Below are 26,333 nucleotides of genomic sequence, written 5' to 3' on the forward strand. Positions count from 1 at the left end.
CTAAGGTAACCTGCCTAAATAACTACCGACCCGTAGCACTCACGTCTGTAGCCATGAAGTGCTTTGAAAGGCTGGTCATGGCTCACATCAACACCATTATCCCAGAAACCCTAGACCCACTCCAATTTGCATACCGCCCTAACTGATCCACAGATGACGCAATCTCTATTGCACTCCACACTGCCCTTTCTCAACTGGACAAAAGGAACACCTATGTTCCGACGAGACAGCCTATATGGAGGAGGTCAGAGACCTGGCCGTGTGGTGCCAGGACCACAACCTCTCCCTCAATGTGATCAAGACAAAGGAGATGATTGTGGACAACTGGAAAAGGAGGACAGTGCATGCCCCCATTCTCATCGACAAGGCTGTAGCGAAACAGGTTGAGAGCTTCATGTTCCTTGATGTCCACATCACCAACAAATTAACATGGTCCAAGCACACCAAGACAGTCATGAAGATGGCACGACGAAACCTATTCCCCCTCAGGACACTGAAAACATTTGGCATGGGTCCTCAGATCCTGAAAAGGTTCTACAGCTGCACCATCAAGAGCATCCTGACTGGTTGCATCACTGCCTGGTATGGCAAATGCTCGGCCTCTGACCGCAAGGCACTACATAGGGTAGTGCATACGACCCAGTACATCACCGCGGCGAAGCTTCCTGCCATCCAGGACCTCTATACCAGCCGGTGTCAGAAGAAGGCCCTAAAAATTGTCAAAGACTCCAGCCACCATAGGCATAGACTGTTCTCTCTGCTACTGCATGGCAAGCAGTATCAGAGTGCCAAATCTAGGTCCAAGAGGCTTCTAAACAGCTTCTTCCCTCAAGCCATAAGACGCCTGAACATCTATTCAAATGCCTACCCAGACTATTTGCATTGCCCCCCCCCCCCCACATCTCAAGGATGATCAATGGAAACAGGATGCACCTGACCTCAATTTCGTGTCTCATAGAAAAGGGGTCTGAATACTTATTAAAATAAAAAAACAGAAATTCCTTATCTACATAAATGTGCACATTTTTTTGTTGCTAAAAACCTGTTTTCACTTTGTCATTTTGGGGTTTAGTTTGTAGATTTATTTTCCCAGAAAATATCCAAGGCATGTCATGCTCGCTACTACTAGAGCCCCTTCAAATAATTCCAGTGAATAGCAATGGGTTGAAAAATGAACAGTCAATGAACAGTCAGTTTTATTCAGTCAAATTTGGAAATTCTCCATGTAAATGCTATAAAATCAACTTAAGGATCAATGAGGTATCTCACTGTAGAATAATGTTTCCTTAAAAGTTCATCTGAGATTCTATTCATACATTCAGTGCATCCAAATTATTGTTAAATCGTGCTCTAGGTCATGTACACTGTGCTCATGATCATGCAATGCATGCAGATTTAAATTGTTAGCAATAATACTGTACATTTGAAGTTTGATTTCAGTTAACAGTCTGAGTTGATAAATGAAAAACTTTTGAGGTGAGCCTTACAGCTCGCTGTGCTTAATCTTCTCTTGAACCAAATGCACTTTCTCAGGGAGGATCTTTGTCATGAAGGTGAAGCGGTCCCTCTTCAGGTGTTGACCAGGTACCTGCTCCAGCCCTATCCCCAGGTAATCTCCTTCTGGTCCGTACTGTGGCCACTGAACCAGGCCGACCCCGTTGGGAGACCTACACACACACACACACACACACACACACACACACACACACACACAGTGAAGTTAATAACCTATAACTGTTACCTATTATTTTTGTTTAAACTATGTGTTTTAAAAACATAGAACAAGATCCTACCCTGTACGAGCAAAGTTGCCCCAGTAACTCATCATGATTCTGCTTAGCTGTTCATCTTCCTCTGTACATAAGGCTGAAAGAAAAAAATTCAGAGTTAGTAAACTCAGCAAAACAATAAACGTCCCCTTTTCAGAACCCTGTCTTTCAAAGATAATTAGTCAAAATCCAAATAACTTCACAGATCTTCATTGTAAAGGGTTTAACCACTATTTCAAGCTTGTTCAATGAACCATAAACAATTAATGAACATGCACCTGTGGAAAGGTCGTTAAGACACTTACAGATGTTAGGCAATTAAGGTCACAGTTATGAAAAGTTAGGACACTAAAGAGGCCTTTCCACTGACTCTGAAAAACACCAAAAGAAAGATGCCCAGGGTCCCTGCTCATCTGCGTGAACGTGCCTTAGGCATGCTGCAAGGAGGCATGAGGACTGCAGATGCGGCCAGGGCAATATATTGCAATGTCAGTACTGTGAAAGACAGCGCTACAGGGAGACAGGATGGACAGCTGATCGTCCTCGCAGTGGCAGACCACGTGTAACAACACCTGCACAGGATCGCTACATCCGAAATTCACACCTGCGGGACAGGTACAGGATGGCAACAACAACGGCCCGAGTTACACCAGGAACGCACAATCCCTCCATCAGTGCTCAGACTGTCCGCAATAGGCTGAGAGAGGCTGGACTGAGGGCTTGTAGGCCTGTTGTAAGGCAGGTCCTCACCAGACATCACCGGCAACAACGTCGCCTATGGGTACAAACCCACCGTCGCTGGACAGACAGGACTGGCAAAAAGTGCTCTTCACTGAAGAGTCGCGGTTTTGTCTCACCAGGGATGATGGTCGGATTCGTGTTTATCGTCGAAGGAATGAGCGTTACACCGAGGCCTGTACTCTGGAGCGGGATCGATTTGGAGGTGGAGGGTCCGTCATGGTCTGGGGCGGTGTGTCACAGCATCATCGGACTGAGCTTGTTGTCTGAGCTTGTTGTAACGCACAGCATTGAGATTGCAGGCAATATGTTGAAAGTCACTGAGCTCTTCCGTATGGCCGTTCTACTGCCAATGTTTGTATATGGAGATTGCATGGCTGTGTGCTCGATTTGATATACCTGTCAGGTACGGGTGTGGCTGAAATAGCCGAATCCACAAATTTGAAGGGTATATATAGTGTACATTATTTATGGCAAAGATCAGGGGTATTGCAGGTAGAGTTGGTAGAGTATTTCTTTACCATCAATTGTAACATGTGATGTTGTGAAGCAGTATCCAAAAACAAACATAAGCTCATCTCCATGGTCAGACCCAACGAAACTCGGCCTCATCTTCTTAAGCATGCTGGGAGTTTGCTGGAACTCATACAGGTACACAGGCACACCTGCATCTGTTGGGTGGGATAAGACAATAACAATTATGGAAAGATTGCACACAACCATCTCGACAAACTAAGAACATTGATGAAACATAACTGCAAGCAGCCATGGCAGGGTTCGAACTATGGCCCCACAATCAAGACAAATTGGACACATCACTCTAGGATGAGCTACTTCTCTACTCTTACCATGCTTGCCGAATATCAGAACTCAAAATCTAACAGATCATGCAATATGCTTTTGATGTACAGGTTACTGCTAAAATAAAGGAAACACTTGAGTAAATGAGTGACACAAAGTATATTGAATGCAGATGCTTCCACACAGGTGTGGTTCCTGAGTTTCTTAACATCCCGTCAAGCTTAGGGTCATGTATGAAAATGTCCAGTTGGCCATTCTTTTGGATACCATGGCTAGACTTTGAAAGAAGGGTCTCACAGGAGCATAAGGGGGTTTAAAGTATGTGTGTGTGTCTCAGTCACCAGATCTCAACCCAATTGAGACAGCGTTTTCAAACAAAACGATGATGGAATTTCTCGTGGAGGAATCCTTCCAATAGAGTTCCAGACATTTGTAGAATCTATGCCAAGGCACATTGAAGCTGTTCTGGCGGCTCGTGGTGATCCAACGCGTTAAGACACTTTACGTTGGTGTTTCCTTTATTTCGGCAGTTACCTGTATTTTGGACTATTTTTTATGTTGTTGACTACTTTAAACGTCTTCTTCTACAGAACTACTGGACGAATTGGTACCAAATGTGGTATATAGCTTCTATAGACGCACGTCTTTTTCCCCCAGACTCTACCTTAAATAACATGGCCACTATAAGCAAATGAGCTTGCATGATTATTTTTTCCTGTCCCAACAGTGCCATCATAAGTTCAAACCTAGACTCACATCCCTGAGCATGTTTGAAAAATGGAATCGCAGAGTCAAATAGATCAAGAGATATAGCGCCACTCTATGGTGGATCTCAATGTGCGTGCTTATGTTGAGTCTTAATAGTGTTTGGAACATGTGTATCAAGTTTTGTTACAATTAGAATATTTGTGTCTGATTTATATGCATTTATGTGCCAGACAACGTCCTTGTTAATGTTAATGGTAAGTAGCGGCCATGTTGTTTGACTAACCTTGGTCCATAGATGCTATATATCAAGTTTCGTGCAGATCGGTCATTTGGTGCCAGAGGAGTTAAGTGTTTTAAAAATCCATCATATTGGGTTCTTGAGGCAAATTTGTTTAATGTGATGAGACGGATCAATGTACCAAATTTCAGGACTCTAGACCTTTCAAAAATGTGCATTTTCTTCTTTTTTTTACCCTTTTTTCTCCCCAATTTCATGGTATCCAATTGGTAGTAGTTACAGTCTTGTCTCATCGCTGCAACTCCCGTACGGACTCGGGAGAGGCAAAGGTTGAGAGCCATGCGTCCTCCGAAACATAACACAGCACAACACAGCCTGGGCTCGAACCCAGAATCTCTGGTGGCACAGCTAGCACTGCGATGCAGTGCCTTAGACCACTGCGCCACCCGGGAGGCCCCCCCCCCAAAATAAGTGCATTTTCAATTGCTTGTTATAGCTCCACCATGTGGCCAATTGGCATGGCATTGTGTGAGAGGGTGTGTCCCATGACTCTTTACCATCATGCAGGGCTGCATCCTCCTAGGCCTTATTATCTCACGGGAATTTGTATTTTTTCACCAAATTTAGTCCGAACCGGATTAATAACAATCAACGGCAACAAATACAATAGGGTTTCACCCAGTTTAGCTCCTTGAACCTCTAATAATTAATAGATTAAAAGGGAAGTTCAGGATTTTCCAACTTGATTTACAAGAATTTCACTACGCCCGCAATAACATTTGCTAAATATGTGTATGTGACCAATAAAAATGTATTTGAATTTGATGTCAGATGGAGTTGATTTTTGTTGATTTGGTCATGATGAAATGTAGAATATTGGACAGTTCCCCCTATCACTTCCATTGATTTTATCTAGCAGTGACTAAAGTTAGTTTAAGTTTGTAGCGGCTTGGATTAGAGTTTCTCCTGGCCCATTGACTACTTTCAGGGTGAGGAAACATCTACATCCACTTTAATGTCCTTGACTCCTGAGCTTACCTCTGTGGAAGCCTGCTGTCGTAAGAGCAGGAATGGTAAACAAAGCATCCCCAACCAGCTCAATGAACCCATCACGGTTTTTAATCCGATCTCCAGAGGTTCCCAGGTATTCATCTGCTATCAGCTCAGTTATCCACTGATCCTTGGGCTGAATGAGACAAAGACCATTCAGTGTAGCCACAGAATGTATTGTAATCAGTAATGAGGCATTTCATCTGAGCAATTTCTTGGCAGGTGGGACTGCATATACTTACATCAGGGTAACATAATGCCAAAAGAGGCATGACCTGCTCCCGGTCTATTCCATCCACCCAACCAGGAGGTGCCATCATCTAGGGAGTACAAGGAGTACAACATTCAACCATTGCAATTGGAAAATTAAAATCAAGTCACAGTGACACTTTACATTGTCACTCTTAAAGGGATAGTTCTGGATTTTTGCAATGAGGCCTTTTATCTACTTCCCCAAAGTCAGATGAACTTGTGGATACCATTTTTATGCATCTCAATGCAGTTTGAAAGAAGTTGCTAATTAGCTCTAGCGCAATGACTGGAAGTCTATGGGAACAGCTAACATGCTTGTTAGAATTGGCTTGCGAAACTACCTCTATGTACCTTCATATTGGATGCAGATACATAAAATGGTATCCACGAGTTCTTCTGGCTCTAAGGAAGTAGATAAAGGGCATTGCAAAAATCCAGAACTATCCCTTTAAACATGTGTTGCTCTCCTTAGTAARGACATTGTATTAACATTTTACACAGTACGAGTGGAAGGTTTTTTGTTATTACAAAAGTGAAATAGTGACTTTCCCCTCATACCACTTGTATATTAATAAAAACATTACTACTTTCCTATGCATTTGAAAAGCAATTGCTAAAGAACGATTTATAACATGTTAATATGGCCTAAAGCTGTTACTATATGTGTTGAAACCGTCCCTAATTAGCAGAAAGAACAACTTTCTGTTGTTAACTTAATGTTCTTAACTTAAAGTGTTATCCAAGTCACATCCAATATTCAGTTGTTATACATATTGAAATACATGTTCAAAGCTGACTTACGTTTGCCAGTAGCCAACCTTCGTCAGTATTGGTGCCCGTCATAAACGGCACCTTGTGCATCTCATGGTTATGGAAACTCTCAGTCAACAACTTGGGCAAGAAATGCCCGCCAACAGTCACACCAATTCGCAACATTTGGTTCTTTAAAAAGACAAATGTTGAGAACATAGTTATTCAGGGGCTGCCAGTTAAAAAGTGCAAAATCACACTGCATTCAAGCAGTACGCCAATGGGGAAAGTTTATGCTCAGTACTCGCTCACATACATGGCTCGCTGGAAAACACTGTAGGCTATGTTGGGCCGGCTTTAGCCTTTTGGATGCCCTAAGCAAGATTTGGTTGTGGGGCTTCACACCTTGTGGCAAAATATGTTTGTGGCCCCCCTCTTGATGGTGGAGATAAATATTTTAGTTTTAAAGTACATTTCCAGCAATTCTACACATTTTGTAATGACTTATGCCATGTTAATGTGATATCTGAGTGAAAATTACTAACAAAATCCTTTGTCGATATTCGGCCATGATTACTACAAGTTTAGATAACTGGCTAGACTAACTATCAATCTAAAAATGTTGACTGTCAGTGACTGGCATAACAAGAGAAAATGGCACCTGGTGTATTCTACTATTCCAACTCTCAATAGTAAGCAGAGACCCTGACTGAGTTACAAAAAAAAAAAGCTAATATAACTGAGCCTAAAAGTTTGTTGTGGCTTTTATATCAGAGAACAGTGCTCAAATAGTTCTGGTGTCCAGGACATCTCACCTGTTTATGAACATTAACTATGTCATCAGCAGTCAACTTCTCCACACAGTCTGCAATCTGCTCTGTGTTGCTGCTGTTACAGCCCAATATGGTTGCCACCATCTATGACACAAACAAAATAATCACTTGCCATGGTTGTGATGAAAAATTGATGGTGTGATGTATACCTATGACAGTGTTTACCTTTTTTTTGTGGAGAGAAAGAGTTTGAAAATACCTGGGCTACAGACAGGGGGTCGGAATTTATGATAGCGTCCATAGCTGCAGTACCACTCTCAGCTATCGCACGATGGAACAGACCAGCAGACAACGGTGAATGAAGCTAGCAGAAAAAATATATTTTTAAAGCCTGTTCAACAGCACAAACAATCTGTGTGTGTATATGTGTGTGTGTGCCTTTCTGTGTGTGTGCCTTTCTGTGTGTGTGCCTTTCTGTGTGTGTGCCCTTCTGTGTGTGTGCCCTTCTGTGTGTGTGTGCGCGCTTCTGTGTGTGTGTGGATCCTCACCAGTAACGATACGCTTGCTCCACCAGCAGACTCTCCAAATATGGTGACCGACTTGGAGTCGCCCCCAAAGTTGTGGATGTGCTCCTGGACCCACCGCAAAGCTTCCACCTGGTCAAGTAGTCCCATGTTCCCTGGGGCATACTTGTCTCCTGTGCTGTATGGAAGAGATGGGAAATCAAATAATGTCTTCAACATAGACCCAAAACAGGTGAAATAGACATCAAATACACTCATTAACTATGCCACCAAAATTAACTTTACAGTGTTGATCAGTGGTGGAAAAAGTGCCCAATTATTATACTTGAGTAAAAGTAAAGATACCTTAATAGAAAATGACTCAAGTGAAAGTCACCCAGTAAAATCCTACTTGAGTAAAAGTAAAAAAGTATTTGGTTTTAAATATACTTAAGTATCAAAAGTAAATGTAATTGCTAAAATATACTTTATTAAAAGTAGAATTATAAATCATTTCAAAATCCTTATATTAAGCAAACCAGATGGGACGATTTTCTTTTTATTTTTGTATTTACAGATAGACAGGGGCACACTCCAACACTCAGACATAATTTATAAACAAAGCATTTGTGTTTAGTGACTCAGCCAGATCAGATACAGTAGATATGACCAGGGATATTCTCTTTAAGTGCGTGAATTAGACCCTTTTCCTGTCCTGTTAAGCATTCAAAATGTAATTAGTACTTTTTAGGAATGTAGTGGAGTAAAATAAAAGTTGTCAAAAATATAAATAGTAAAGTACAGATTCCCCCAAAAACGACTTTAAAGTATTTTTACTTAAGTACTTTACACCACTGGTGTTGATACTGAAAACCCATTGGTCATTAAAGCCTATCCAACTGACAGCAGAGTCATGTCTTAAGTGTAAAACTAACAGTGACTCAATGATTCTGTGACTAGGGTGGGTCATCTAGGTGTTTGTGTGTCTATGTTGGCCTGTTATGGTTCCCAATCAGAGGCAGCTGTTTATCGTTGTCTCTGATTGGGGATCATATTTAGGCAGCCATTTCCCCTTTGTGCTTTGTGGGATCTTGTCTAGGTATAGTTGCCTGTGAGCACTACTCTGAGCTTCACGTTTCGTTTGTTCGTTTTGTTCTTTTTGTTCTTTTAGTTTTCTATTCCAAAATAAAGGATGGAAACATACCATGCTGCATCTTGGTCCGCTCATTCCAATGATCGTGACAGAAGATCCCACCACAAACAGACCAAGCAGCGTGGCCAGGAGGAGAAGACATCCTGGACTTGGGAGGAGAAAATGGCAGGAGACGAAAGCCTTCCATGGAAGCAGACGCAGGAGGCAGCTCAGGAGGCAGCTAAGGAGGATCAACGGCGACTCCGAAGTTCACGACCACGAAGGAAGCCCGAGAGGCAGCCCCCACATTCTTTTTTTCGCCGAGGGGCGAGTCTGAGAGCGAAGAGGAATGTTGGGATAGACTGAGCGAGGAGTATTGTGAGATAATTGAGCGGAGTGATGAGGTAGAGTGGATGTTTTGGTGTCTGGAGCAAGACAGTCGCCGTGAGGAGCGTGGGACCAGTCAGGCACCATGTTTTGCGGAGATACGCAATGTGTCTCCGGTGCGCATCAACAGCCCAGTGCGTCCTGTGCCAGCGCCCCGCACTTGCCGGGCTAAAGTGAGCATCCAGCCAGGACGCGTTGTGCCAGCTCTACGCTCCAGACCTCCAGTGCGCCTCCACGGCCCAGTATATCCTGGGCCGGCCATACGTACTGTGTCTCCAGTGCTCCTTCACAGCCCAGTGCGTCCTGTGCCTCCTACCCGCACTCGCCCTGAGGTGCGTGTCATCAGCCCGGTGCCACCTGTACCAGTCCCACGCATCAGGCCTCCAGTGCGCCTCCACAGCCCAGTTGCGTCCTGTGCCTCCTACCCCACACTCGCCCTGAGGTGCGTGTCATCAGCCCGGTGCCACCTGTACCGGTCCCACGCATCAGGCCTCCAGTGCGCCTCCACAGTCCAGAGCTTCCAGCGACAGTTCCCAGTCCAGAGCTTCCGGCGACAGTTCCCAGTCCAGAGCTTCCAGCGACAGTTCCCAGTCCAGAGCGTCCGGCGACAGGTAGGTCCCAGTCCAGAGCTTCCGGCGACGTTTCACAGTCCGGAACCTCCTGGCAACGGTCCACAGTCCGGAACCTCCTGAGACGGTCCGGAACCTCCTGAGACGGTCCGCGGTCCGGAACCTCCTGAGACGGTCCGCGGTCCGGAACCTCCTGAGACGGTCCGCGGTCCGGAACCTCCTGAGACGGTCCGCGGTCCGGGAACCTCCTGAGACGGTCCGCGGTTCGGGAACCTCCTGAGACGGTCCGGGAACCTCCTGAGACGGTCCGCGGTCCGGAACCTCCTGAGACGATCGGCGGTCCGGAACCTCCTGAGACGATCGGCGGTCCGGAGCCTCCAGCGACGATCGGCGGTCCGGTGCCTCCAGCGACGATCGGCGGTCCGGAGCCTCCAGCGACGGTCTGCGGTCCGGAGCATCCCGCGACGACCCGTGGTCCGGTTCTTCCGGCGACGAGCCACGGTCCGGTTCCTCCGATGACGTGTCCACGAGCGGAGTGGGTACTTCGCCCCACACCGGAGCCACCCCCGACGGTAGATGTCCACCCGGACCCTCCCCTATTGAGTCAGGTTTTGCGGTCGGAGTCCGCACCTTTGGGGGGAGTACTGTCACGCCCTGACCATAGAGAGCTTTTTATTCTCTATGTTGGTTTGTTCGGGGTGTGACTAGGGTGGGTCATTTAGGTGTTTGTGTGTCTATGTTGGCCTGTTATGGTTCCCAATCAGAGGCAGCTGTTTATAGTTGTCTCTGATTGGGGATCATATTTAGGCAGCCATTTCCCCTTTGTGCTTTGTGGGATCTTGTCTAGGTATAGTGAGCACTGCTCTGAGCTTCACGTTTCGTTTGTTCGTTTTGTTCTTTTTGTTTTCTATTCCAAAATAAAGGATGGAATAGACACTGCATCTCGGTCTGCTCATTTCAACGATCGTGACAGATTTATGCCTTCTGAGAGTGCTATAAAGTCAAAACATTATCGGCAGAGGTAGAAAGTTGGCTGTTAGAAGTTTTACAATATACGTTATTTTAATCCGTCTATCTGCATATTTCAAGACATGGCATATGAGGCTGCGGAAAGATACCCCATTGGGTTGCACCGTTGTAGTGAACACTCAATGAGAAAAAGGTGTAGATTCACTCGCAGAGCGCGGTAGGTGTTTAATACACCTTCACAGAAGGAAGGAATCGTGGTTACAGGCAGGCAATGGTCATACACAGGTAGGCAAACAGGCAAGTGAATAAAAACTAGGACTGAAGGCTATTATTGGTTCTCACAAACGAGCTAGGAAAAGGCTTAGTAGAGTCAAAACGAACAATACCTCACAAAGGCACAAACAGAATGAACTGAACTAAATAAGGAGCTGATGAGACCAGGTGAGTAACTAACACAGGTGAAATCAATGAACAAAAATGAAAGACAGGGCTACGTTCAAGAACACAAAGAAACAGAACACAAGGTTGACTAAGAAAATAAATACAGAACCTTACAACTGTACTTTTCTCGTCAATCATTTAGAAACAAATCTAATGACTCTCCATTGTTAGGACAGTGGATGAATCAAATGCATTATTATCTAAATATTGAAAACTACTGGGCTAGAGAGACAAACAAAATAGTAAAATTTGAAGCCATAAAATTTTACAAGCACTGGAGACATGCAAAGGATGAGGAAGGAGAGAAAATATTATTACGAGATGGGCAGCATGGGTGTGGATACGGTGGGAACATGTTGGTCTGAGCAAGTGTGATGTCATTAATGTCTGTATAAATGAATGTACGTAACTGTTAAGTTGTCTATTGTCTTCGTTTATTTTTGTATTGTAAGAAAGAAAAAAAAATTAAAGGTGTTGTGCCAAATATTTGTCAATGACGGCTGCAGAAAAGTTGGTTCCAATTGTGTGCGGTTCAGTAGTGGTTCAGTCTTACCTGAAGAACCCCAGCAGTCCCAAACGGTATTGGATCAGCACCACAACCACATCCTGGTATGCAGCCAAAGCAGAACCATCATATGTTGATGCAGAGCCCATGATGAATCGTCCACCATGGATCCAAACCATGACCTAAGAAACACAAGCAATACATGCTGATCATCTGAACACAAGCTGTACCAGAGCGATTGATGATGATTAATTGATTAGTGGTCTACCTTTAGTAGGCCCGCGCATCAATTTCCCTCAAAACAACAAAATGTTTAGTTTTATTAGGAACTCAGTCTGGGCCTTAACTTACTGTTAAGAGTTAGAATAGTAGAATACACAATGTGCAATTTCAAACTTCTGTTGTGCATCAGCAGTTTTTCTCTTGTTAGGTCCGTCACTGACTTTACATTTGCATTGCTCACTTTTGGGGGTTTTAGGCTGGGTTTCTGTATAAGCACTTCATGACATCTGCTGATGTAAAAAGGGCTCAATAAATACATTTGATTGATTGAATGACAATCAAAAAAAAAAWAATCGATTGGAAAATTAGTCTAGCAGCCAGCTATCTAAACGTGTAGCAATCATGGTTGAATTACCAACTGGGTTGCCCTCATTGATTTTGTTAGTCACCCTCACTCATATAGTATATTCAAAACTACAAACATTTCTCTCCACCCCATGGCAAAARGAGTAGAATTGCATGAAACGAATTGCTAAATCTTATTTTCGCTGTCAAGAGTATTTTGCTAAGCAATGGAGATGCCCCTCAACAAACTTTTGCTTAGGGCCCCACGCTAGCGGCAGTTCTGACTGCATGTWTGGGTATGGATGAGGGTGTCATGATGTTGGCTTGATGGGGGAGATTTATGATCCCCATAAATACCTTTCCCCTTTTTCCTCTCTCTACTCTACCGATGTGACTTGAAAATCCCTTTGTTAACATGGAGAGTCTGGTGACATCAAAAGATGGGAAACGGAACCATATTTCGGTAATCCAACCAGTTGAAAATATGCGTTGGTACTTAATGAATATGATCTCAGATTAGTTGTTGTCTGAGACATTATTACTAATGACAGGATGACATAAACTGTATCTTGGAAAGTSGACACATTCTAGTTATCAGATTCACATGGAATGCAATTTGTGCAATTTAAATGTTTAAATAAGAAACTATTTGTGAAAAGATTAAATGTAATTTTAGCTTCTTAATGAGAGAACGGTTTGTCAGAAGAACACCACTCTGCTCACACAGAGGCCCCGCCCATGTGAACAGACACTGGGTGTAAATCTATGAAACACGGCCCCCTCTCCCAATCCTATATAAGCCCCTTGACGAAAATGAAACTTTCTGTTCCGAGAACGTTAGGGCCACGGTCCTACTTTAAAAGGGCTCAGATAATAACCTGTTCCAAGGACGTATGGACTTGAGGTCCCCACGTTGAAAGGACAAAGACCACCTACAGAACTAAGCCAACCTAACGAAATTAGCATCAAATTTCAATGTGAAGGTGACGACCTACACGCCGGAAGCATGCATTTTAACTATACTAGCCAGAATATAGCATGGGCATATAGCATGGCAACTTGGTATGAACTTTGAACTCTTATTCACTAAAGAAGTGATACCTCCTAGCCGTCGCATTAGCGCAGCAGCTGTAGACGAGGGCTAGGAGAGGACGGACAGAGTATCTGTTCTACCACAATACGACGGTACTACCAAGTATCCATTCTACCATCAGACATTCTTCAAAGGACAACCCGGCCTCCCATCTACGACCAACCGATCGAAGCGCAGCTCAGAGTAAATATTTATTGCATTTTCCTTTTTCAAATTGGCGGTAATTTAGAATGCATAAGATACTGTATTTACGATAGAGTAGCTGCCTACGGCCCGATAGAGACATAGCTTCTCCCTTTGTTCCTCAGTCTTCCCGCTCTTTCATTCAAAACCCCACCCCCTTTCTTTGTGTAACCAGCTGTCATATCTGRTCRGTCCGCTAAGGACGTTTTCCTTTATGACATAATTTGTAATCAATGTATGATACATTCTGTGTATATGTAATTCTGTGTGATTATTTAGGTATTTAGTAAAAAAAATATTTAACCAAATTTTGTATTGCTGATTCAACTTGTTAGCCAGGTGTAACGGCTTTCTTCCTGGGATGAAAGAGAGGACCAAAACGCAGCGCGGCTAGTGTTCAACATGATTTAATAAAGAATATAACGTGAACACTACAAGCAACAAAACAATAAATGTGAAAACCGAAAACAGTCCTATCTGGTGCAGAACACAAAGACAGGAAACAATCACCCACAAACCAACAGTGCAAACAGGCTAACTTAATATGGTTCCCAATCAGAGACAATGACAAACACCTGCCTCTGATTGAGAACCATATTAGGCCAAACAACAAACCCAACATAGAAACACAAAACATAGAATGCCCACCCAGCTCACGTCCTGACCAACTAAACAAAGACTAAACAAAGGAAATAAGGTCAGGAACGTGACACCAGGGTTRGTGAAGATAACCAAGAATTTACAACTTTCAGATGAGACTAAACAAGGTGACGATTAAATATTGACTGCTATTGATGTAAAAGATTACTAGGTCTTTAAGAGTTTATTCGGAAGATAACATCTCTATAAACATTCTTTCGTGGTGCCCCGTCTTTCTAGTTAATTACATTCACCTGATTAGTTTACAGAGAAATTATTTTATAGAATAGCATGTCATATCACTTAATCCGGCATAGCCAAAGACACGACAAGGGTAAGCAGACCCCCCCAGCCACTGCGGCCCCTCATGATAWGTTCAGATTTTTTTGTGGCCCCCAGCCCCATCAAAGTTGCCCATCTATGGCCTAGTTGAATCCTGTGTGTTAGTGCATGGCTAGAACAAAAATGTGCACCTCTTTGGGTACCCAGGACCAAGACTTGATAACACAAAGTTATAATCTGTGTGTGTCTGCTATTAAACTTACAGGAAGCTTGGTATTCTCAGCAGGTTTAGCCGGGGTGTATATGTTGAGGTAAAGACAATCTTCTGACACTGCTGGGATTTCCACTTTGATTGACCAATTGGACTCAAGGTCTACTGTAAGCTGTCTGTCTTGAAGACACCTGTAAAACATGAAACACCTTTTAATGTCCAAGTTTCACCAGGTCTCTGTGCGCATTGTGTGAGCCAGGTAGTGGTTTGCACATTCTGCTTGCCTCACTGTGTACATTGACTGTGCTGGATTTGTTGATTTATCAAATTATTGTTGATTGTTGATCTAACCTTTCTTCAACCAACCAAGAACTTCCTTGAGATGAATTGTGTGTTCATGACCTTGCTGATCTTACATGAGAGGCTGCTGGGTGGCGTCCCTTACTCTCTCCCATCCCTCCACAGGCTGGGGCGGGGTCAGTCTCAGTGGGCCAACAGGTGGTTTGGCAAACGGCACACCCAGGTAGGCCTGTACCACAGTCTCCTTCCCCTTTACGCTCACATACTGCCCTCTCAGACCCCCCAGTTTGGTCTGGACCACCGGCCCAGTTTTTGGCCTGTTGAGAAATCCACAGTTGACATTGCTTTACAAGAACTCTGAATGATGTTCTTCAGTGGAAAATGACAATGTCGGAGGTAAGGATACATTCAGAAAACACACAACAAATATAACAAAACAGGCATTGGATTGCAACTACAAGGACAGAGAAAGCAGGGAAGGCCATAAAACAACTAGAAATGCTCCACTTTACAAGAACAAAAGCCCTTCGGCTGAAAAGAGTAGGCTTAAGAGCCCTGGTGGATGCCCTAAGATCCTAAGGGGACCAAGAGGATTAAGTCAAGTAAGTCAAGTAGTCACTGTTTTAACTCAAGGAATTTCGTCAATCAAATTATTCATTCCCTTAAGGAAATGGTATCTGTTTGGATGAGGGGTATTAAAAGGTAATAAAAGGAGTACACCCGTGTCCAAAACAAAGGCCCCATCTCTTGACACCTTGAAGTTTTTCTCCACACATAAATTATATCGGTGCGATTACAAATCGGATGAAGAGGAAGAATTGGATGAAACGGCATCCGACACAAGGTCAGATTGCTCAAAACTCTAAATCACAAAGAAAGAAATGGTACTCAGTTGTCCCACGTCTCCCTGATATACAGTGCATTCGGAGAGTATTCAGACCTCTTGACTTTTTCCACATTTTGTTACATTACAGTCGTATTCTAAAATGGATTAAAACCTACACACAATCTACACACAATAACCCATAATGACAAAGCAAAGAACAGGTTGACATTTTTGCKCATTTATAAAAAAGAAAAGATAAAAATATCACATTTACATAAGTATTCAGACCCTTTATTCAGTACTTTGTTGAAGCACCTTTGGCAGCGATTACAGCCTCGAGTCTTGGCTTTGACGCTACAAGCTTGGCACACCTGTATTTTCTCTTATTCGTCTCTGCAGAGTTGGATGGGGAGCGTCGCTGCACAGCTATTTTCAGGTCTTTTCAGAGATGTTCGAATCATGTCCAATCACCTGAATTTACCACAGGTGGTCTCCAATCAAGTTGTAGAAACATCTTAAGGATGATCAATGGAAACAYGATGCACTTGGGCTCAATTTTGAGTCTCATAGCAAAGGGTCTGAATACTTATGTAAATAAGGTATTTCTGTACCAAACATTTTTTTAACCTGTTTTCGCTTTGTCATTATGAGGTATTGTGTGTAGATTGATGAGGACATTTTTTTATTTAATGCATTTTAGAATAAGGTTGTAACATAACAACAGGTGGAAAAAGGGAAGGGGTCTGAATACGTTCCGAATGCACCGTAAATGAACACAAATAAAAGAATGGCACCCTACAGATCACTGTGCTCCATCTTCTCTCGACCCAAACGCAGTTTCTCAGGAACAGTCTGTGTCAGGAAGATGAAGCGGTCCCTCTTCAGGTGTTGACCAGGTACCTGCTCCAGCCCTATCCCCAGGTAATGTCCTTCTAGTCCGTACTGTGGCCACTTAACCAGGCCGGCCCCATTAGGAGACCTACACACACACACACACACACACACACACACACACACACACACACACACACACACACACACACACACACACACACACACACACACACACACACACACACACACACACACACACACACACACACACACACACACACACACACACACACACACACACACACACAATTGTAAATAATACTCTGTTCCGAAATATTAATTTCGTTCTACAGATACAGTGGCAGCAAAATATATTAGCACCGTTACACTTTTCTTAAATAGTTCCATAGTTCTTGTCAAATAAGTTAAAATTAAAAAAAAAAATAGTGACGTGGTGGAGATGGACCCAGGTGCAGAGAATGGACCAGACGAGGAATCAATGGTTTAGGATAAACGTAAATACTTTACTGAAAATAAGGTAACAGAAGGATCACAGTAATACTGAAAAAACAACAAAGGAGAGACTCACCGATGGAGAGGAGACACTCACCGATGCCCCCAGCAGAGAGCAGAAGGTCTTCCAATACCGTAAGACGAACTGGGGCCCCCGATCTGAGACAATGTCCTGGGGAAGTCCGTGTAGTTGAAAGACATGGGTAATCATAAGATCAGCGGTCTCTTTTGCTGATGGCAACTTGGGTAAGGTGATGAAATGGGCTGCCTTGGAGAACCGATCGACGACCACCAGGATAGTGGTAAGCCCTTGAGATGGAGGTAGCCCAGTGATAAAGTCTCCCGACAGATGAGACCAGGGCCGGCTGGGGATGGGCAGAGGTTGGAGCAACCCGGCTGGTCACTGACGTGAAGACTTGCTTTGGGCACAGATGGAACAGGCCGCAACAAAGGATCTCACATTCTCATTGATGTTGGGCCACCATTATTTCCGCCTCAGGAACTCTAGTGTCCGATTAACCCCTGGATGCRCAGTTAATTTAGAGGAGTGTCCCCATTGTAATACTCGGGACCGGGCTGATCGCGGAATGTAAAGTCTGTTAGTGGGTCCCCCGCCGGGGTCAGAATCTCTGATCTGGGCTTGTCGGACCGTGGTCTCAATACTCCATATCACAGGGGCCACAATGCATAAGCTGGGGATGATGGGCTCGGGGTCCCTCTCCTCGTCTGCTTTTTGATTCTTGGATCCCGGGCGATAGGTTAGTGTGAAATCAAACCTGTTAAAAAACAGAGCCCATCTAGTCTGGCGAGCGTTCAACCCCTTGGCTTCTTGAATGGTGATCAAGTTCTTATGGTCCGTCCAGATCACAAAATAATGAGGTGCCCCCTCCAACCGGTGTCTCCACCCCTCAAGGGCCCACTTAACTGCCAAGAGCTCCCGGTTGCCTACATCGTAGTTGCGTTCCGCTGGCGAGAACCATTTGGAGAGAAAGACGCATGGGTGCAGTTTCTTGTCCTCCTAGTTCTGCTGTAAAAGGACCGCCCCCACTCCGGTATCCACCTCCACCACAAAGGGACAAGTCGGATCAGGATGAACGAGGATGGGTCCAGAGGTGAAATGTTCCTTGAGCTCCATGAATGCCCTGTCAGCCTCGGGGTCCAGCGAAAACAGGTCTGGGACTTACGGGTTAGGACCGTGAGAGGCGCTGCCACCGCACCAAAGTTGCGAATAAAACACCTGTAAAAATAGGCAAACCTGAGGAACCACTGGACCTGCTTGAGTGAGGTGGGACGGGGCCAGTCAGCGACCGCCTCAATCTTAACGGGATCCATTTGGATGCCTGCAGTAGAGATAATGTGACCCAGGAAGGAAACTTGGGATACGTGGAACTCACGCTTCTCTATCTTGACATATAGTTGACTCTGCAGGAGGCGTCTCAGGACTTGGCGAACGTGCAGTATGTGTTCCAGAAAGGTCTTGGAGAAGATCAGGATCTCATCGAGGTAAACAAAAACGAATCGATTCAACATATCCCTAAGAGCCAATTGACCAATGCTTGAAAGACTGCCGGTGAGTTTGATAATCCAAAGGGCATGACTAAATACTCATAGTGGCYACTAGGGGTGATTCTCACCAGATTGTAAGCATTGTGGAGGTCCAGTTTGGTGAAGAATTGGGCCGTTTGGGCCAACTCCAAGGCAGCGGAAATCAGGGGTAGGAGGTAACAATTCTTGATTGTCATTGTGGCCGCTTGCCTCTTACTGAAGGCCTCCCGGAGGTCGAAGTATTCGGGAGGGAGAGAGGAGAAGTCTTGGTCTTCAATGGATGCAGGAGAACACAGTGAGGCTGTTGGTGGGGGTCTGAGACATTTAGTAGGTGACCCGTGGACCAGGAAAATAGTGGGTTATGTAGCGTTAGCCAGGGGTACCCTAGGATAAGGGGGTTCTCGGGAGCCGTTATCAAAAGAAAACTAAGAGTCTCTGAGTGATTCACCACAACTTGCAGTAGAATGAACTCTGATATTCCACCTGGCCGGAGCCAATGGGGCGTCCATTGAGGGCTCTGCAGAGGGATGGGACATTTCACGCAGGAGATTTGTAATTCGAAGTCTTGATCAATGAAGTTATCTGTGACCCCGGAGTCCACGAAGGCTTGAATCTGTTGCTGACGGTTGTCCCAGTGGAGGATTGCGGGTAGTAACAGACGGTGACTGGGTAACCGGGAAGTAACTGAACAGCTAGTCAGGGTCTCCCCTTGTCCTGGCGAGCCCTGGCGTTTCCCTTCAGCTCTGGGCATGTAGCACGGAGATGACCGCGACCTCCACAGTAGAGGCAGCAGCCTTCGCACACGCACCTGTCACGCTCTTGTGGGCTCAGACATTTGCGTCCCAGTTGCATTGGCTCGGCAGGTAGCCTAGTGGTTAGAGAGTTGGGCCAGTAACCGAAATGTTGCTGGATCGAATCCCTGAGCTGACAAGGTACAAATCTGTCGTTCTGCCCCTGAGCAAAGCAGTTAACCCACTGTTGCCCGGGCGCTGAAGACGTGGATGTCGATTATGGCAGCCCCCCGCACCTCTCTGATTCAGCGGGGTTGGGTTAAATGCGGAACACACATTTCAGTTGAAGGCATTCAGTTGTACAACTTTCCCTTTCCTCAATGCTGAGTTTGGGGGTGCAGCCACTGGTCTGGCCACCTGGCGGAATCTGAACAGTCGGCTTGCTGCTTCTCTTCCGCCGACTGGGTGGTCGAAGACTCGACGCAGCTCAGCAGTTAAGGCTAATATGGAGCTGCAGGATGGTGGTTGCTGTTCCCACACGGCCATTGCTCATGGGAGGGCCCTGCCCGAGAGCAGAGAGATGATGTAGGCAATCATGGCCCAATCGGTGTAGAACAAGGAGGACTGTAGCTCGAACACCAGAGAGCACTGAGTGAGGAAACCCTTACATCTTCCTGGGTGGCCATCATACTGCTCAGGGGCTGGGATCTTGGGATCCCGGTGCAGGTTCCCTGGAGGAACTACCGCGACGCCTGTAGCACTAGGCGATGAGACTTGGGCATTGGCTCCTCCTGGGTTGGGGGTGTGCCGTGGACGGAAGGAATCGGTGAGTGCCCGGAGGGTTTCTCGGAGATCTGGGAGAGTTGTTCTTGCTGTCTTCTCAACAGTGCTCCTTGGTGGGTTATGACCTCTTTAATCTGGTTGATCTCCACTGGGTCCATGTTGGGGCAGAATCTTGCTGTGACGTGGTGGGGTTGGACCCAGGTGCAGAGAATGGACCAGATGAGGAACCATTGGTTTAGGATATACAGTACGTAAATACGTTACTGAAAATAAGGTAACAGAAGGATCACAGTAATTCTGAAAAAATAACAAACACTAGGACTAGAAAACTTACTCAGGAGACAAACACACGGGGCAACCGAAATCAAGCCTCTGCAAACAAGGACAGAAAACACACCTCTTTAAAAAGGGAAATCATAACAAAATCATAAGCAACACCGGAGTAACAAAAAAGTCTCTAGGGCAGTCTCTGCCGGCCTCTGGTGCCTGGAGAAACCATGACAATAATTTGGTCTCCACATATTGCTATTGGATTTTTAACATTGCAGAATCAATTTTGGTTTTTGAAACTTAAGTTCACAATTTTCATTTAGAAAAGAAAGAGAAGCTCAGTCTTTGGCCAAGATAACTGCTGACAAACACTTCTTGTAGCCATCAATGAGCTCGCTGCACCTTTCTAATGGATGTTTGCCTCATTCTTCAGCTGCAAACTGCTCCAATTCTGCAATGTTTCAGGGGTACCCTCCAACAACTGCTGTTTTCAGATCTCGCCATTGGTTTTCGATGGGATTCAGATCTGGACTCAGCGCTGTCCACTCCAGAACAGTCTAGCGTTTCCTTTTGAACCATTAGTGGGTGCTTTTTAAAATGTTTGGGGTCCTTGTCCTGCTGGAAGACGCACAACCTTTGACAGGGTCCCAGTTTTCTGGACACTGGGTTGAACATTGGACTCCAAAATAGATTGATAACCTGCTGATTTCATGATGCCTTGCACACGTTCAAGGCCCCCAGTACCAGAGGCAGAAAATCCACCCAAAAGTATTATCGAACCTCTCTTGTGCCACCTGTTGGCATTATCAAACCTACTTGAAACACCTGGTGCAGTTTGATATTGAAGAGTGGGCCAAACTTCCATTAGAAAGGTCAAATAAAATAAAATAAAATGTTATCGGTTACTTACACATATTTATTGGATGTTATTGCAGGTGTAGCAAAATGCTTGTGTTCCTAGCTTCAACAGTGCAGTCATGTCAAACAATACACAACAAGACACACAAATCTAAAAAAGAAATAATGGAATTAAGAAATATATAAATGAGCAATCAAATCAAATCAAATTGTATTTGTTACATGCGCTGAATACAACAGGTGTAAACCTTACAGTAAAATGCTTACTTACAAGCCCTTAACCAACAATGCAGTTTTTAGAAAAAATAAGTGTTAAGAAAGTATTTACTAAATAAACTGAAGTAAACAATAAACTGGGATAATGGGATAATGGCCGGGGCACAGGTTAGTCGAGGTAATTGAGGTACATGTAGGTAGAGTTAAAGTGACTATGCATAGATAATAAACAGAGAGTAAAAGCAGCGTAAAAATGTGTGGGGGGGGATCAATGCAAATAGTCCGGGTAGCTATTTGGTTAGCTGTTCAGGAGTCTTATGGTTTGAGGGTAGAAGCTGTTAAGAAGCCTTTTGGACCTAGACTTGGTGCTCTGGTACCGCTTGCTGTGCGGTAGCAGAGAGAACAGTCTATGACTAGGGTGGCTGGAGTCTTTGGCGATTTTTAGGGCTTTCCTCTGACACCGCCTGGTATAGAGATCCTGGATGGCAGGAAGATTGGCCCCAGTGATATACTGGGCCATACGCACTACCCTCTGTAGTGTCTTGCGGTCGGAGGCCGAGCAGTTGCCATACCAGTGAGGATACTCTTGATGTTGCAGCTGTAGAACTTTTTCAGGATCTGAGGACCCATGCCAAATCTTTTCAGTCTCCTGAGGGGGAATAGGTGTTGTAGTGCCCTCTTCCCGACTGTCTTGGTGTGTTTGAACCATGACAGTTAGTTGGTGATGTGGACACCAAGGAACTTGAAGCTCTCAACCTGCTCCACTACAGCCCAGTCAATGAGAATGGGGGTGTGCTCGGCCCTCCTTTTTCTGTATTTCCACAATCATCTCCTTTGTCTTGATCATGTTGAGGGAAAGGTTGTTCTCCTTGCACCACACGGTCAAGTCTCTGACCACCTACCCATCGGCTCTCATCGTTGTCGGTTATCAGGCCTACCACTGTTGTGTGATCTGCAAACTTGATGATGGTGTTGGAGTCATGCTTGGCCATGCAGTCATGGGTGAACAGGTAGAACAGGAGGGGACTGAGCACGCACCCCTGAGTGGCCCCCGTGTTGAGGATCAGTGTGGCGGATGTGTTGTTACCTACCCTTACCACCTGGGGGCGGCCCGTCAGGAAGTCCAGGATCCAGTTGCAGAGGGAGGTGTTTAGTACCAGGGTTCTTAGCTTAGTGATGAGCTTTGAGGGCACTATGGTGTTGAACGCTGAGCTGTAGTCAATGAATAGCATTCTCACGTAAGTGTTCCTTTTGTCCAGTTGGGAAAGGGCAGTGTGGAGTGCAATAGAGATTGCGTCATCTGTGGATCTGTTGGGGCTGTATGCAAATTGGAGTGGGTCTAGGGTTTCTGGGATAATGGTGTTGTGAGCCATGACCAGCCTTTCAAAGCACTTCATGACTACAGACGTGAGTGCTACGGGTCGGTAGTCATTTAGGCAGGTTACCTTAGTGTTCTTGGGCACAGGGACTATGGTGGTCTGCTTGAAACATGTTGGTATTACAGACTCGGTCAGGGACAGGTTGAAAATGTCAGTGAAGACACTTGCCAGTTGGTCAGCGCATGCTCGGAGTACACGTCCTGGTAATCCTTCTGGCCCTGCGGCTTTGTGAATGTTGACCTGTTTAAAGGTCTTGCTCACATCGACTACGGATTGCGTGATCACACAGTCGTCTGGAACAGCTGGTGCTCTCATGCATGCTTCAGTGTTGCTTTCCTCTAAGCGCACATAGAGGTAATTTAGCTCGTCTGGTAGGCTCGTGTCACTGGGCAGCTCACGGCTGCACTTCCCTTTGTAATAGTTTGGAAGCCCTGACACATCCGATGAGTGTAAGCAGGAATCAGGGGGATAGAGTTATGGTCAGATATGCCAAATGGAGGTAGAGGGAGAGCTATGTACCCATCTCTGTGTGTGGAGTAAAGGTGGTCTAGAGTTTTTTTTCCTCTGGTGGCACATGTAACATGGTGGTAGAAATTAGGTAAAAATGGATGTAAGTTTGCCTACATTAAAGTCCCTGGCCACTAGGAACACCGCCTCTGGATGAGCATTTTCTTGTTTGCTTATGGCCTTATACAGCTCGTTGAGTGCGGTCTTCGTGCCAGCATCGGTTTGGGGTGGTAAATAGACAGCTACGAAAAATATAGATGAAAACTCTCTTGGTAAACGGTGGCAGATGTCAGCATTTGAAGTCAGCGTTCTTGTGACAGTGTTTATTTATTTCACGTTGCATTTTATGTGACGTTCCACAAGTAAACTAGTCAATTTATGATGAGGTTGAGCAGTGCTTGATATTGTATATGCCGTTCCACAGAATTGTGTCGAAATGCAGTCAATGAGCTTCAACTTCCCTCACACCCCCCTTTGCCATACCCAGGTTTAGCTGAACTGACGCCACTGTGGTTACAAAAAGTGTTTGTCAGAATTAAACATGGCCAAAGGCTGCGCAACCAAGTATTAGCTATTGGATGCAAATAATTTTGTCCTTGCCTTTTCTAAATTTAAATTTTAAACTTAGGTTTCTCAAAACTAAATTGGTTCTGCAATGTTGAAAATCCAGTAACAATGTGTGGAGATCCAATTTTTTCCTTTAATTTCTACTTATTTTAGAAGAAATTGGGAATTATTTAAGAAAAGTGAACGAGTGCAAATATATTTGCCCGCCATTTTATGTTCTAAAAACTGATGAAGAACAGTTCCTTACCCTGTACGAGCAAAGTTACCCCAGTAACTCATCATGATTCTGCTTAGTTGTTCATCTTCCTCTGCACAACCTGAGAAAAAGAGTGAGTAGTTGGTGGTGAGTGATTGTATGAAATAGAGTATTTATGGAGAACTTGGGGAACTGGATTGATGACATGTAGTACAATAGATTCAAGGTTGAGGTTAATTCCTTTACCATCCACTATAAAATATGATGTGAAGCAGAATCCAAAAACAAACATAAGCTCATCTCCATGGTCAGACCCAACAAAACTCGGCCTCATCTTCTTATACATGCTGGGAGTTTGCTGGAACTCATACAGGTACACAGGCACACCTGCATCTGTTGTGTGGGATAAGACAGTAACATTTAGGTGAATTGGCCTCTGGAAATAGACTTGAATTCTCTACGGAGACCTCAGAATGTGATTTCTGATATACAGTGCATTCGGAAAGTATTCAGACCCGCTCACTTTTTTGTTGCTACATTACAGCCGTATTCTAAAATGGATTAAAATGATTTTTTCCCCCTCATCAATTTACACACAATACCCCACACTGACGAAACAAAAACTGGTTTTTAGAATTTTTTGTAAATGTATACAAATTTAAATAAATGAAAAAAACATTGAAGCAACTTTGGCAGCGATTACTGCCTCGAGTCTTCTTGGGTATGATGCTACAAGCTGGCACACCTGTATTTGGGGAGTTTCCCCCATTCTTGTCTGCAGACTCTCTCAAGCTCTGTCAGGTAGGAAGGGGAGCGTCGCTGCACAACTATTTTCAGGGGATGAGATGTTCGATCGGGTTCAAGTCCCGGCTCTGGCTGGGCCACTCAAGGACATTCAGAGATTTGTCTCGAAGACACTCCTGCGTTGTCTTGGCTGTGTGCTTAGGGTCATTGTTCTGTTGGAAGGTGAACCTTTGCCCCAGTCTGAGGTCCTGAGCGCTCTGGAGCAGGTTTTCATCAAGGATCTCTCTGTACTTTGCTCTGTTCATATTTCTCTTGATCCTGACTAGTCTCCCAGTGTCTTCCCCACAGCATGATGCTGCCACCACCATGTTTCACCGTAGGGATGGTGCCAGGTTTCCTCCAGACGTGAAACTTGGCATTCAGGCCAAAGAGTTCAACCTTGGTTTCATCAGACCAGAGAATCTTGTTTCTCATGGTCTGAGAGTCCTCTAGGTGCCTTTTGGCAAACTCCAAGCGGGCTGTCATGTGCCTTTTACTGAGAAGTGGCTTCCGTCTGGCCACTTTACCATAAAGGCCTGATTGGTGGAGTGCTGCAGAGATGGTTGTCCTTCTGGAAGGTTCTCCCATCTCCACAGAGGAACTCTGGAGCTCTGTCAGAGTGACCATCGGGTTCTTGGTCACCGCCCTGACCAAGGCCCATCTCCCACGATTGCTCAGTTTGGCCGGGCGGCCAGCTCATTTAAGAACGTTCTTAAATGAGCTGGCCGCCCGGCCAAACTGGAGGCCACTGTGGAGGCCACTGTGTTTTCGGGTACCTTCAATAATGCAAAAATGTTTTGTTTTGTGACACAGTCCAGGATTGAACCTGGGTCTGTAGTGACGCCTCAAGCACTGCAATGGAGTGCCTTAGACCGCGGCGCCACTCAGGAGGCCCCCTGTTTTTTATTTTTAAGAAATTTGCAACAACAAAAAAAATTGTCATAATATTGTGTGTAGATTGATATTTAATCCATTTAGAATAAGGCTGTAACGTAACAAATGCTGAAAAAGTCAAGGGGTCTGAATAGTTTCCGAATGCACTGTACCAGTTCTAATCCTGAACTCTATGGGGCCTAGTGCTCTTACCTCTGTGGAAGTTTGCCATTTGGAGGGCAGGAATGGTAAACATAATGTCCCCAACCAGCTCATTGAACCCATCACGGTTTTTCACCCGATTTCCAGAGGTTCCCAGGTATTCATCTGCTATCAGCTCAGTTATCCACTGATCCTTGGGCTGAAGGAGACAACAACCATTCAGTGTAGACACAGCATGTATTGTWATCAGTAGTTAGACAATATCATCTGGTGTGCTTTTGTCTTACATCAGGGTAGAACATGGCCATAATGGGCATGACCTTCACCCGGTCCACTCCATCCTCCCAACCTGGAGGAGCAAAAAACTATGGGAGAAGACACATTACTACTTGTCTAAAATCCACATTCTTTTCACTATTTAAAGAGAAAA

The 26,333-nt window shown here is 44.9% G+C and overlaps 1 protein-coding gene across 1 annotated transcript in view; it reads right to left on the bottom strand.

Annotated features, from left to right (window-relative positions):
• Positions 1 to 1,164: 1,164 nt before the first annotated feature.
• ces2b (carboxylesterase 2b) overlaps positions 1,165 to 26,333 on the bottom strand; it is a 38,144-nt gene continuing 12,975 nt past the window's right edge. Inside the window, exons 9-25 of the mRNA XM_023985596.2 lie at positions 26,191 to 26,268; positions 25,955 to 26,102; positions 24,332 to 24,478; positions 24,137 to 24,206; positions 16,486 to 16,665; positions 14,977 to 15,177; positions 14,613 to 14,751; positions 11,634 to 11,767; positions 7,628 to 7,781; positions 7,339 to 7,443; positions 7,122 to 7,223; positions 6,358 to 6,498; positions 5,547 to 5,624; positions 5,293 to 5,440; positions 3,029 to 3,178; positions 1,794 to 1,866; positions 1,165 to 1,667 (exon numbers count right to left, since the gene is read on the bottom strand). Of these exons, the coding sequence (XP_023841364.1) occupies positions 1,484 to 1,667; positions 1,794 to 1,866; positions 3,029 to 3,178; positions 5,293 to 5,440; positions 5,547 to 5,624; positions 6,358 to 6,498; positions 7,122 to 7,223; positions 7,339 to 7,443; positions 7,628 to 7,781; positions 11,634 to 11,767; positions 14,613 to 14,751; positions 14,977 to 15,177; positions 16,486 to 16,665; positions 24,137 to 24,206; positions 24,332 to 24,478; positions 25,955 to 26,102; positions 26,191 to 26,268 (2,232 nt within the window). The 3' untranslated portion in view covers positions 1,165 to 1,483. The remainder of the gene's footprint in view (positions 1,668 to 1,793; positions 1,867 to 3,028; positions 3,179 to 5,292; positions 5,441 to 5,546; positions 5,625 to 6,357; positions 6,499 to 7,121; positions 7,224 to 7,338; positions 7,444 to 7,627; positions 7,782 to 11,633; positions 11,768 to 14,612; positions 14,752 to 14,976; positions 15,178 to 16,485; positions 16,666 to 24,136; positions 24,207 to 24,331; positions 24,479 to 25,954; positions 26,103 to 26,190; positions 26,269 to 26,333) is intronic.

The sequence above is a fragment of the Salvelinus sp. IW2-2015 genome, linkage group LG4q.1:29 (genome assembly GCF_002910315.2).
Source record: "Salvelinus sp. IW2-2015 linkage group LG4q.1:29, ASM291031v2, whole genome shotgun sequence".
NCBI lineage: Eukaryota > Metazoa > Chordata > Actinopteri > Salmoniformes > Salmonidae > Salvelinus > Salvelinus sp. IW2-2015.